The sequence below is a fragment of the Odocoileus virginianus genome, chromosome 22, assembly GCF_023699985.2.
Source record: "Odocoileus virginianus isolate 20LAN1187 ecotype Illinois chromosome 22, Ovbor_1.2, whole genome shotgun sequence".
Taxonomy (NCBI): domain Eukaryota; kingdom Metazoa; phylum Chordata; class Mammalia; order Artiodactyla; family Cervidae; genus Odocoileus; species Odocoileus virginianus.
Window position 1 is genome coordinate 19,321,450 of NC_069695.1, and position 13,799 is coordinate 19,335,248.

The window sequence follows — 13,799 nt, forward strand, 5'->3', positions numbered from 1 at the left end:
TCCTGACCCAGGGATCGAACCCAGGTCCCCTGCATTAGCAGGCAAATTCTTTATCTTCTGAGCCACCAGGGAAGCCAAATAAGATGAAGTACCCTATAAAAGTAAATGACTTGTCCTTTGCTTCCAAAATGATCCATTCTTACTTTATTGATTTTAAAAGATCAGGGATTTGTTTACCTGAGATGGAGCCCTAAGCTGGTGTCACTTGGTGCCGTTTATGCCACCAGAGAATAAAAAGACAAAGGAGACTGCGGCTGTCAGTCAGAGCACCATGACCCAGACGCCTTCTGAGAGGCTGGGGCCCGAAGCTCCTGCTGCAGTAACTGCATGCTGTCTCCACCCCACCCCCCACCCCCCACCCCCTGCCACCGCAAAGCTGTTTTTAAAAACCACTGTTTAAAAAAAAATTTTTTTTTTAAATTAAAAAATAAAAATTAAAAAAAAAATTAAAAAACAGACTCTAATCAGCAATGTAAAAGATTTAAGCTGTAATTTCATTTTTCTCCATCTTCAGAAAGGAGCACAACACGTTTTATTTTTTTAACCAAAATGAAGGTGTGTTACTGAAAACAGTACTTAAACGACTGGTCCCTGATTCCTTTGAGAGCGTGTTTCCCCACTGATGATCACCACAGGTGATGGGACAGCCTTCTGAGGGTGGATGGCAGTTCTTAACTTTCTCACTATCCTCAGTTCAATGAGATTTGTGCAGGGTCTTGTGTAAGACACAATGTTTAACGTCAAATGTGAGTATTAGGAAAAGACATACTTGTCTGATAGCAAAACAGAGGCACTTCTGCATTGTAGTAGATCCATGCTATCATTTTATTTATGCATTTTCTTACCCTCTGCCTCTGTATTTACCAAGTCGGAGTTGGATAACCGCCACAAAGCAAGCCGGGTAATGTCCATGCTATCAGGACACTAGGCAAAAACACACATGTGCGTACATACCTGCACACACACACACACACAGTGGAAGTGCAGTCATCTTCAGGCTCCAGGTGACCTTGTCTGGTAACTCCTTGGTGGCGGCAGCCTCTACACTAGGCTCAGGTCCTGTTTGGCCTTTGCCTGCTTCCTCTCCCCCCACCCGCCGCCCACCCCACTGCCTCGCTCAGCAGTCCCCCACCACCTGCAGAGAAAGCTGGCTGTGGTCACAGAGACCGTGGGGCCAGGGAGGGTGTGAAGAGCCTCACATGCCCACAGAACCCTGCACATCCCTCCCCAGGAGCAAGCTCATGGTGATGCTGGCCTAGATCATCCTCTTAAGGACCCAAACCAGGCAGATGAAACGCACCACTCCTCTGCTAAGAAAATGCAGAAGACTGGGAGATTGTGTCTTTCTATTACTTATGGATCACAAATAATACAAAGTAAACGCTGATAAACCACATCACAAGAAAACACAGTCTTTTTGGCTAGTTAGCTTATTGAAACCACTACCTCAAGCTCCTGCATGTACACCATGGGTAAATGGAGCCAGAAGAGAAGTTTTCAGAAGAGCCTCGGTTCTTCACGAAGACTTCGTGTTCCTACTGTGTCCGCTATGGATTTCCCTGATGGGAACTGCTTACAGATAGGAATGGGGCCAGAAACTTCTTGATTTGGAAACCCACCTTGTTTTGGCTATCATCGACTAACCAAGGAAAGGTGATGCTGGAGATTTTGCTTTAAATGACCACAAATTGGATTCACTGTCATTTTAATCCAGTTGAACCCTCATGACAGACCTGGGAGCCGGACATCAGGAGAAGTTATTGAAAGTCTTGGTTTTAAGTTATCAGAGTTATATTTTCTCTCAGCATCCTAACCATTCATGGAGTTGTTAGTCTAAAAACAAGTTTTGAATCATATGAAACATGTAGATATTGAGATTTCCCATATCTTCCCCTGCAACCTTTTTTTAAAACCCACCCTATGTTTGGCTTGAGAGTCTAATGGGGAAAATGATGGCCCTTCATGGGAGCGTTGGCATGCACCTCGAATGCTTTAAGATTCATGAACGACCCCAGTGCTGAAATTCTTGTTTTGACGACTTTTGATCGGTACCCATAAGAAAATTAACTAATTGCAGTTTTCTTTTTGTCCTTTTGCACCTCTGTTTGCTGCTTCCTGTCTCTCTCGCTGTCCTTCACATCAGTCACCTGGGCTTGGCACCGACTCACGCCCCCTGCCCCCCTCATCAGCCCACCATCCCCCTGCATCCCCCACAGGGCTCCGCAGGAGGCGTAAGGGGAATGGGCCGCCCCCGCCGGGGGTCGAGCCGGCCCGAGACTGCAGGCACCAGCACGGAGAGCCCGCCTCGGACCCTGACGGCCGAGGGAAGCCGTGCCCGGGGGACCGCGACGGGGCTCCCAGCCACAAGCCACAGCCGGGCAGGGGGGCCACCCTGTTCTCCTTCTCCCTGCAGCTCCCTGGGTCCTTCCCCTCTCTCCTGGATGATGAGGGCTACCTGTCCTTCCCCAGCCTGTCCGAGAGCGCCCTCCTGCCCCAGAGCCTGCAGCATTACCTGCCCATCCGCTCGCCCTCCCTCGTGCCCTGCTTCCTCTTCATCTTCTTCTTCCTGCTCTCCGCCTCCTTCTCAGTGCCCTATGCCCTCACTCTCTCCTTCCCTCTGGCTCTGTGCCTCTGCTACCTGGAGCCCAAGGCGGCCTCCTTGAGTGCCTCACTAGACAGTGACCCGAATGACAGTTCAGAGGAAGAGGTGTGTACCTCGGCACAGCACACACGTCCCTGTCGTGTTCGGGGCTTCGGTCCGAAACACTTGGTAGACGGCTGCTGCCATAGTGGTCCTCCTTTCAGAGCCTCATTTACCGTCTGTGCCACTCTGTGCAGAGGTTTTGTGTGCCGGGGATGCGCCCCCCCAGCCCCGGGGTTAGGCACAACACCATGTGGATGCAGCAGGCTGAGCCCGGCCAGAAGTGTGCCGCCACCCGCCGACTCCCGCGAGTGGGCAAGGACTCAGCCACGAGGCCATCAGACATAAACAACCCGTTCGCTCTGTAGGAACTCAGGGTCAAGTAAAAGGCTCTGTTTAGTTACCATTCAATAAAGGAAAGGACACAGAAGACAGAGTAACTTTTCAGCTAGACGAGGTGAGGTACCAAAATGCATCCTGATGCAGTGATGCTCTGTGCTGATATGCTCCAGGTAAGGGATGCTCCAAGTGCCGGGAAAGGGTGCCGCCCTTGAGAGTGCATCATCACCATCAGGGTGGCTTTCCAAGGTTGTAAATGCCTCTCTCTGCTCCCTGGAGGTTCTGAAATGCCCCCACCACTCTTTGACTGTCATTGCCAGGCTGTCCTTGTGACTCCTGGAGGAAAGTCCAATCCTATGGGTGTGTTGAGTCAGAAAGATGGACTGGAGCCGTTTAAACACCCAGTGATGTCGGTCATTGGCAGGCAGAAACAGGAGCAGAAACAGCTGAAGTTGAAAACACTGGTTTTCAAACACAGTCGGGGCGAGACTCATTTTACGTTTCTATACACCGTAAAATAAAAATGGGCTGAAATTCCCTGAGCACAAGCAATGCCAGATCAGGTATTGGGAGGCAACCATGCCGTCAGGCCAGCGTGAGCCCCAGATCCACCCACGTGAGGACAGTCTGGTGGATGAGCCTCAGGTTGGCAGCCAGGAAAGGACTTGAGCCTTCCACCTCCACACCTGAAAGCGGGCTGACCCCCATCCCTCATCCAAGCCACTGGGGGAGGCGACGTGGTAGCTGGTAGTTTTTGCTTTTAATTGCTCCCCTTCCCACCTCTGCACTGGCATATGAACAGCCCAGCAGTTTCCCTTTGTGCAGCCTTCAATAGACGCCAGGGAAAAGCACAGAAGCTGCCAACAGGCCTCTGGCTGACACCCCTCCTCCCCCGCCCCCACCTACACCTGCCCCCGGCTCCTCCAGCAATTCTCTTCCCACAAAACAAGGGTTTTGTGGCAGGAGACAAACTCGATACATCTAGCAGTTAAAAAAAAAAGATCACAAAGTCAAAGCAGCACTTTAAAAAGGAAAGAAAGTCTATTCAGGTCTGTGCTCAGCTAGAAATGATAATTCCAGCACACCTGTGAGTGTATAGCATTGTGAGGTGCGTAAGCATCTATATTTAGTGGTATTATGACCATTTCTTTGCAGCAGCAGGGAAAAAATGGTAATGACCTGAGAGATGTTCTAAAGAAAAGTTTAGGCTTTCAATTTGATATTGCCTAAGAGCCCTTTGCAAGGTTCTTGGATCCTATATGACTTAGATCCAAATCTTATCTGTTAGAGAACTATTTTCACACATGGAAAATATTTTAAGAGAAAAACCCTCTAAATCCTAGGCTTGAATATATGTTTCTCATAGCAGAAGCATTATCAAACAATGTAGGTCTAAACGTACAGCCTTTAAGAACACAATATCATCTACAAAGGCTGTTTGTACTATTAACTTGTTTCCAACCCGGACATCTTCTATTCCTTTAGCAATGGAGTTAGTCATCCAGCTCACAGAAGGCAAAAAGATTGCCATTTTATGTTCTTCTGCATTGTTAAATAACTGAACTTTTATGTAGCCAACCACACAGATCTTGTGCCTAATCCAGGGTATACATCTTGTTGTAATCAGTGCATGAAAATTAATGTTCCACTTGGGCATGTCTGCGTTACATCAGCAAAACAAATCACAGCACTTACTCCTCGCAAGCTGGTGGCAGCGTGGTTGGCGTGTCATAAACCCTCCTTGTTCCTGCAAACCTCTGAGACCGTGAGCCAGCTCCGGCCTCGGCAGCCTTCCCAGCCACCCATGACAGCCTCCTGCCACATGACCTTGTATTTGGCCATCTGTTCAGTGTCGCCTCTTAACCCCAAATGTTAAGAGCTATGTGCTCTGGTTCATGCTGAGCTAGAAAACTCAGATGTAGGTCATTCAGTTAAAAAAAAAAAAAAAATCACCATTTGTTGACACGGCCTGTTTTCTTCCCTGGGCCTCAAGCACTTTGGCAGCAAAACCGGGTGACTTTGTAACATACAGTTCAGCTCTGTCACTTTCATTTTGCAAAATCACTAACGACTGGAACGCTTTTTAAATATTTTGTCATCCTGCTTACATTTGTTGCGTGTGGCCGAGGCTTCATGAGTCCCAGCCCTTCTCAAGAGTGAAATCCAGTGTAAAGAGTTGTAATCCTTTCAAACTATAGAGCTGTTGGTCATTTTTTTCTTTTGTCCTTCTAGAATTTGGCTCAAATAAGGAGGAGCTGAATACTAAATCATCTACATCTCTCAAGAGATATAAGATGAACTTAGTTCACCATATTATGTGTCAACTTGTGAATAATTTTTTGATGATGCCAAAAAAAGGAGATGGATTAAATCTGGAGGAAAAGATTGATCACCTGATTTAACATTTTAAATTGTGTAAACACATCATATGATAGTCCATTGTGCACCATACATTTTGCAGTTTTGCTTAATCACACTCAGTTGCTCAGTCTGTCCAGCTCTTTGCAACCCCATGGACCGTAGCCCGCCAGGCTCCTCTGTCCATGGGATTCTCCAGGCAAGAATAGTGGAGTGGGTTGCCATTTCCTTCTCCAAACAGTTGCTGTAAAAGTTGCTTATTCAGCCTTTATGACTTCAGTTTATTGATCAGGTACTGTGTTTGTTGAATGACTGACTGACTACGTTCTAAGGAATTTAGGGGAGCTTAGATATGACCTAAGCTACTATTTATTTGTGTATACCTCGGAAAAATAATAGCAATAATTGGGAAATGTTGGGTTGGCCAAAATGTTTGTTCAGATTTTTTCATGACTCAAGTGAACCTTTTGGCCAACCTAGTGTTATATTCACATCAATATTTATGATTTTATAGGCATTTTTAGCTCTGAGTCTGTCAGGTAGTGTATAAAGACTTAGTATCAATTACCTTATACAGTTAGGGCTATTAATTTCCCCATTTTCCAAGAAGGAAATGGGAATTAAAATGTGAAGCACTTCCCTCGTGCCACAGAGTTAAATAGCAAGAATTAGAGCTGGTATCATTCTGACATGAGACTCTTCCCTCTTATTATCAATCGTGGCAGTAATTCCAGTGCCAAGATGCTTGGAATGCTGCTGAAGTGAATTCTAAAGCCATAGCAGAAGTAACATAAGTGGGAAAAGAAATACTTTCAAGAACCTTTGAGGCCTTTGGCACAACTAGTTAGCCCTCTGAACCAAGTCGTCCTTACTTGTTCTCGAAAGCCTAAGCTTTCCTTGAATTGTTCTGTACCTTTCAACAGCAGCCTGCCTCTGTCTTCCTAAAGCAAACCGGCCTTGCCCTAGACTGTCGGTTGGTGAAGCTGTGCTAATGCACCAGCAGGGATCACCTGATAAGAAAATTAATAGCCACCCCCCTGCCAAGATGGTTGGGTCATGACAGCTCTCAATGTGGTTTCTTTACCAACCTATTGGAAAGGGTTTCCTGCCCCGCTTAGGCACGGGAGCAGGCTGCCAGGATGGAGACTCAGGTGCACAGGGCAAGCATGAGTGACAGCTCCTTTTCTTTCAGGAATATAGGAAATGAAAGCTTGGGAGCAGGTCAAAAAGTCAAGCCAGCCAAGAGTTGTGTCAACTTAACCGTGTCCCAGCCCCCCCCCTTGATAACCCATGTTCTTTGCAGTGAAAGATCTAAGAGGCAGATTCACAGCCCTAGAACCCCGAGTTTTGATGGTCGTTTACAAATTATTAATCACACAGCTTCGTTCAAGGGAATTTTAATAGTTGTTAGTTGCGAAGGGAAAGTCAGTTGATATTATGTAAGATGTTTAGGTCTCTTTCAATGACCGTGGCTCTTCTCTCCTCCAGAAAAAAAAATTAAAAGTGTTTGTTCTAAATCATAAACGTCTCTAAGACAGATTAAAAATCAGTCCTGAAATTCCTATTGTAATTCTCCCGTGAAAACCTGGGCTCTGTAAAATGCTGTGGTTTGTTTTATTTGTTTCCCACTAAATGTCTCTCTCCCTCCCTCTCTCCTTATTTTTCATTATTTGCTTCATTTGAATGTTTATTTTGGAACAAGATAATCAAATTCCATACCTTTATATACCTCTTTCTATGGAAGGGCGGGGCAAAATAAATAATATATTGTCTTTAAAATATCTAGTTAGCAATGCTGCTTGAGAGTTAAAGTTACACTTTTCATTTGTAAATTTGTAACACATAGACCGGAGTCACTGGCATGGGCTTTTTATAATTAAAAGGTAATACAGACAGCCTGATGGTCTTAGATGGATGCAAATTGTCAAAATGATATAAAAAATGAGGGGCTGAAAGTCCAGTGACTATTATAATATTATAATAGCTTTTTATTTAAACGTACATGTTTATTTACCTTTCAGATGTGACCCATTACACTAGAATTTTTTTTAAAAATATAAACTGCAACTTTATTGGCATTGAACGTTTTTAGATCTCTCTTGGGGTTTCTGTTAAAAGGGCGGGAGAATGCCACGGCAGCAGACATGGCACCCTGGCTAACGCACGTCCTGCTGTTCAGGCAGGCTGTGTGCCTCTGGTCTCCCTCTGAGTGTCTGCTGATGGGACCTGGCTCTGGGCTTCCTTTGGCTTTTGTTTGCACCTGCGTTCTTGTGGGAAGGTAGTGCGATTTTATAGGGCACAGGGAAAGGGACTGGGCTCTCGGACCCGGGCATGCCCGCTTTGACCAGATGATTTGTTTTCTCTTCCTGCCTTCCTCCTGGAACCTGATCACCTCTGCCTTCCACAGACGGACAGTGAGCGCACAGACACGGCAGCTGACGGGGAAACGACCGCCACTGAGGTTGGTGCTGTAACCAAGGGGCTCGGCCAGTTGCCTTATGAATGTGCTCTGAGGGCCAGCTCAGTGTTTATTTAGCAGCTTGCATTTAGCATATTGGCATTTAGAGTGGACAGAAACGCTACCTTTAATAATAAGAGTTAAAAATATTCTGCTGCCTAGACCGCTGGTTCTCAAACTCTGGTCTGCATCAGAGTCACCTGGAGTTTTCTCCAGGTGAAGGTCTGGGGTAGGCTTGAGAGTTTACATTTCTAACAAATTCCCAGGTGACAGTGACTCTGTCAGTTGTGGGGTCACATTTTGAGAACTCTTGGCTAAACTGATAATAAATTTTAAAAAATGTATTCCCTTAACCTGCAAGTTTATATATGATAGCCATAATGGGAGGGGAAGTCACGGGGGGAGGGTCACAATTAATTTAAGTAGCTTGTTGACTGAATGCAAATACATTTTAGGATTGCAAGTGGTCAGAATGCTTATTAAAATTATAATACCTCTCTTAACTCATTTTTTTGGCTGAATATAGTCTAGGTTACTCAAAAGAAATGAATTCTCCAGGGAAGAGAAAATTAGCAAATCACTGTTAGTACTTTATGGGAAAAAAAGAAAAATTACCACATTGACCAGTGATAGGAGAGAAACTGTGCTATTATTTAACTTTATTAATTTTTAGGGTTCATTAAATATTTATATGGCTTTTTGTTTTTTAAATCTTCTCTATCAGCAACTAATTAAAATATTTGTAAAAACAATATTTATCTATAGTCATGGAAATCAAGATGTTCATTTCCTAAAGTGCTAACAGAATTTATTTTTTACTTTGCTATGGTGTTTATATTAGGTTGTTTTTTATATTATCCAATCATAATATTTTCTAGTTGGGTGTTTAGGAAGAACTAAAAAGATTATAAGTAGTATTTACACATCATTTCATTGAAAATATGTTCAGGAAAACATTTCAAAATGGAGTTTAATTGTTTTTTTCCTTTGGAAATGCCAGAGTTCAATTCAAAGCTTGGAAATCATCATTTTTTAATTTAAAGATAATACTGGAACATTATTACCCAGTTTCTTTTAGGCAGTCACACATAAACTGATTACAGTGTAATCATTTTCTATGCCAAATATCCCAATTGCATCTTAATTTTGTTAGAATTAGTTACAGATAGCTACTGATACTTTCAACAAATTTCATTGTAACCCATATGCTATAAATGAAAAATATTTTAGTAATACTACTTTAAATTTCTCTGGCAGTTTTAAAATTTGTTTATGTTGATTTGAAGCATGCAAGTGAAGACATGTAACATAGACAGATTACGCATTTTAAAAATAAAACGAAGAGCCACCACCATTGATGTCAGCATGCCATCAGCCCTCTAACACTTTTTGTAAATACTTCCTCTTCCTTTTTCTGGAGCTGGTTGTAACAGTAGTGCAGAGTGGGGCATTCAGGTTAGACAATCTGGTTCCCATTGAAACCCAGACAGACTCACCTTGGAGGCAGCCTGCTCCAGTATCACCCGCTTCTCATCCATAATTTCACTCTGGACCTCCTCTTGTGGTTGATTTTGGACTTGAGGGTAGTTTATTTATTTATTTATTTTAATTTTCTTAGTTACCCAGTATCAGCCCTCTCCTCTTCTTAAATTTGTTTCAAAGCACATGGGCTCAACAAATTCAAGGTTTAAAAAATTTTTTAACTTGAGAACCTTTGTGTTAAGTTCTTTGTGCCTGACTTCTCTAGTCTACAAATTGGGGATCATAATAGCCAACCGCATAGGATTATTTTGAAAATTGACTCAGAGAGAGCACTCCTCATTGGGTATTCATAGCCGTTTGATGAATCTTAATTGATGTGTCCCCTCACACTTCCTGAACCGTTGCTGATATAAGGACAGCCTGTCAAGTCCTAGCTGTCCCCTCCCACGCAGGGTGTATGCCTGTCATACTTGGAAGTCTCCAAGTGAAGCATCCAAGACCCACCGAGCACAGAGTCTTTTGCTTTCATCATCTTATTAAGCTTCATAATTTGTGTGTGAGAACATTGTGGTTCACATATAAGAAAGAAATGTCCTCTAATGTAAGCTCAAACAAGTGTCCCCGTGTAGCTGGCTTATCTAGACCCCGTCCTTCCATCTCAGAGTCAATGGCATGGTAAGACTTTTATCTCCCGCTCTTTCTTGATGCTGGCAGTCGGACCAGGAGGAAGATGCAGAGCTCAAGGCACAGGTAGAAAACTCAAAATGGAACAAAAGCCAAAAAAAAAAAAGCAGCGTGCGATAAGTCACTGTTGGTCTCCGGTGTTCAGATCTTCCAGCATGCTCCGTGGCGGTGACTGTGTGTTGCTGCCGTGCGCAGGGTGGCACTTGTTTTCGTGACTTATCATGTCCCTTACCTTTCCTTTCTTTTCCCCTTTTTTCAGAATAGTCTGATTAAGCGAATAAAGGGTGAAAATGTGTATGTCAAACATAGTAATCTTATGTTAGAGGTTGGTATTGGTATATACCAGTGCATGCTCGTGTGTGTTGGTTCTCCTCCAGGGGCACACCTGTGGGCTCTACCATGATGCATGAAGGGCGTGTTCTCACCTGTGACTACGTGCGGTTGACTTCTCTGCTTCCTTTGATTCCTTCCTGTCTCCCCAGATGTAGATCCCCTTTCCTGTGTGTGTATTTATTTTAATTCTCTGGTCCCGTGTGAATTACACTCTTTACAGTTGACCTTTGAAACTTTTGATTTTTATGCTTGCGTGATGTAGATTTTGTTTTCCCTCGCTTTTCCTTGGAAATATCACATTTTCACCGAGTGTTTGTGGTAGTGTCATGAACCCTGATCAGAATTTTTTTTTTTAATTTTGACTACTAATGAGATAACAACTTTACTTTTAAAAAGAGAGAGAGCACGTGCAGAAAGGAAATCAAATGTAAAACGTTGACCGTTGGATTCTCTATGTTCTGAATATAGGAGCTAGATAAAACCCAAGACGACCTGATGAAACATCAGACCAATATTAGTGAGCTGAAAAGAACCTTTTTAGAAACCTCCACAGACACTGCCATCACGAATGAGTGGGAAAAGAGGCTTTCCACCTCCCCCGTGCGACTAGCCGCCCGGCAGGAGGACGCGCCCATGATCGAGCCGCTGGTACCCGAAGAGGTCGGTATTCAGGCATCAGGTTGCACTCGTCTTCTGTTCACTAGCGTCGCTTCTCTACAGGGTCTTCAGGGAAGGGATCTGGAAGACTTGTGAGTGTAGAATCTCACCCCTTGTCTGTGTATAACCTGTAAAACGATTGGGTGGCCAAGGAGTGAGTGATCGCATCCCGTGGTGCCTTGGAATAACCAAGGACACTCCTGTGCAGGGCTGCTTGTCCTAGATGTCACGGCTGAGACTGACCTACTGTATGAATGAACTGTCACTTTTTCTGAATGTACTTCTGCTACCTGAAGAAATGCGTTGAAGGCTCATAAATGTTTCTCATCACTTGCAAGATGAGGCCTATTGAGATGGTCTAATGTTTGACTGAACATTGTTCTGGAGTTGATAACATTTCAGGACATATTTCCCTCTGGGAATACTATACCAGGCTTTTACTGGTATTTGATTTTTATTTATAATATATATATACATACAGTTTTTTAAAAACTGGTTATTTTAACTGACATATATAAACATTTATATTATGATTTATAATCAGTTTTAATTTTTAAGAGGGAAAGTAAAGGCCAGATTTTTGTTTATAACATATATATATATAGTTTTTAAAAACTGGTTATTTTAACTGATTTATATATATAAACATTTATATTATGATTTATAATCAGTTTTTATTTTATTTTTAAGAGGAAAAGTAAACACCAGAGGTCTTTTTAAGTAAGAGCTTTCCACATAGAACGAATACTCTCTTTCAATGTTCAGCGAGAGGATTCAGCTGGTGTGACTTCAAGGCTCCCCTGATGTAGGACCCACAGTGGCAGTGGTACTAATCTGACTGTCGACTATTACATGTCATCTTTCTTTATCTGTCTGTCAAAAGAAGTCATTTTAAAAATCAGCTTCTTTCTAGCATCACATTGATTAACTTTCTTCTTACCAAGATTCCTTTCTTGAAAGACATTTGTCCAGGAAGATGGGATAGAACAGAATAAAATTAAAACTTAGGCCTTTATGGGAGAAAACTCCTTTTTAAGCAGTAGTCTATATGTGTTCTTGCCTGGAGAATCCCAGGGATGGCAGAGCCTGGTGGGCTGCCATCTATGGGGTCGCACAGAGTCGGACACAACTGAAGCAACTTGGCAGCAGCAGTGGCAGCTATATGCAATGCTTAGATATTAGTCATTTTCTAAACTTCCTTTGAAAGCCGTTTATCTGAAGTGACCACAATCATGACTTTCTTGACAGTTCCAGTCCCACTTTTTAAAAAATGACAAGGTGTATCTCCATTTCAATCATTTTGAAAAAGGCCTTTTTATGCAGAATAAAAGTCCAGTGACCGAAATCTTCTTGTACCATTGATGATGGTGGTGGTTTAGTTGCTAAGTCATGTCCGACTCTTGCAACCCCATGGACTATAGCCCGCTAGGTTCCTCTGTCCATGGGATTTTCCAGGCAAGAATAGTGGAGTAGATTGCCATTTCCTTCTCCGGGGGATCTTCCCGACCCAGAAATCGAACCCAGGTCTCCTGCATCGCAAGTTTCATTCAGATTGTTTAGAGCTTCACAACAAAATATTTCAGATTTTCCAAAATATTGTAGTTCCTGCATGAGTAAAACTGCCATTCATGAGTTATGGTCAGATTAGTTTTATCATCATTGGTCAAGTTTGATTTACCCTATTTCTTGTTATTAATTTTATGTTTTTTTTTAATTGGAGGATAATTGCTTTGTAATGTTGCATTGGTTTCTGCCATACAACAGTATGAATCAGTCATAAGGATACACATGGCCCCTCCCTTTTGAGCCTCTCTCCCACACCCTACCCCATCCCACCACTCTAGGTTGTCCAGAGCACCAGGAGCCCCCTGCATCATACAGTAACTTCCCAGTAGCTATTCTACTATAGCTTACCCTATTTCTATAAGGGCTGGAAATAAGGAAGGACACATTGGCTCTGAAGATAACAGATACAGGATTAAGTTACAAAAGCACAAAATAAATTGCCACTGAAAAGCCAAGCTTCTCTTCCTCTGCTATCACTTTAAGGACTTGGGAGTAGCAGGCTCTCTGAGTGGAGGTTCAGGTAGTTTGCTTGGAAAAGTTAGAGTGGTGATAATAAACCAGGGACTGTAGAAGTCTAGGCCATTAGACTTGTAAAAGAATTTTTTCTCACTTATTAAATCCTCTAATTCTTAGAGAATAACATTGATGATCCCAGTCGTGTCCAACTCTTTGCGACCCCATAGACTATAGCCCACCAGGTTCCTCTGTCCATGGGATTCTCCAGGCAAGAATACTGGAATGGGTTGACATTCCCTTCTCCAGGGGATCTTCCTTAGCCAGGGATCGAACCCAGATCTCCTGCATTGCAGGCAGATTCTTTACCGCCTGAGCTACCAGGGAAGCCCATTGATGAATCCAAAGAATGTTAATGACTTGAAGAAGTGATGGTTTGAAATATAAACTTAACATGGAAACAGCTGCCATGTCCTTGTTGATGCAGAGAAACTGCAATAGACTTAAGAAAGGATTTTTTTTTACAAAAGGATTAAAGGACGGAGGAAAGACGTCCTCTGCAGAAGAGCAAGCACTCGGGTTCCATAGCCCAGGCATCAGCGGCTGACTTAGTAACTGCATTCAAGTATCTGTTGAGCAATTATGCAGATGGTGTACCTCAGGGCTTCTCTACCACCCAGAAGGGAAAACACTATAGGAAGACTTGCTGGAAGTAAAGAAGAGCTTCTTAAAAACAAGGGTTATCAACTCTGTTATCAAAGGGGCTCTGAAAAAGCAGCTCTAAATGGCCTCAAGTCCCAGAAGAGTGGTCCTTCCTGGGCTGGGCAG

The 13,799-nt window shown here is 43.3% G+C and overlaps 1 protein-coding gene across 16 annotated transcripts in view; it reads left to right on the forward strand.

Annotated features, from left to right (window-relative positions):
- EPB41L3 (erythrocyte membrane protein band 4.1 like 3) overlaps nt 1-13,799 on the forward strand; it is a 226,561-nt gene that overhangs the window by 197,314 nt on the left and 15,448 nt on the right. For 4 of the 16 annotated variants that reach the window (XM_070452681.1, XM_070452685.1, XM_070452683.1 and 1 more), the window contains exons 12-14: nt 7,746-7,799; nt 9,993-10,028; nt 10,764-10,955. In XM_070452681.1, coding sequence (XP_070308782.1) covers nt 7,746-7,799; nt 9,993-10,028; nt 10,764-10,955 — 282 coding nt within the window. Of the gene's footprint in view, nt 1-2,143; nt 2,708-7,745; nt 7,800-9,992; nt 10,029-10,221; nt 10,288-10,763; nt 10,956-13,799 lie in introns of all 16 variants that reach the window. The other 12 variants (XM_070452682.1, XM_070452686.1, XM_070452684.1 and 9 more) reach the window with 5 other exon arrangements.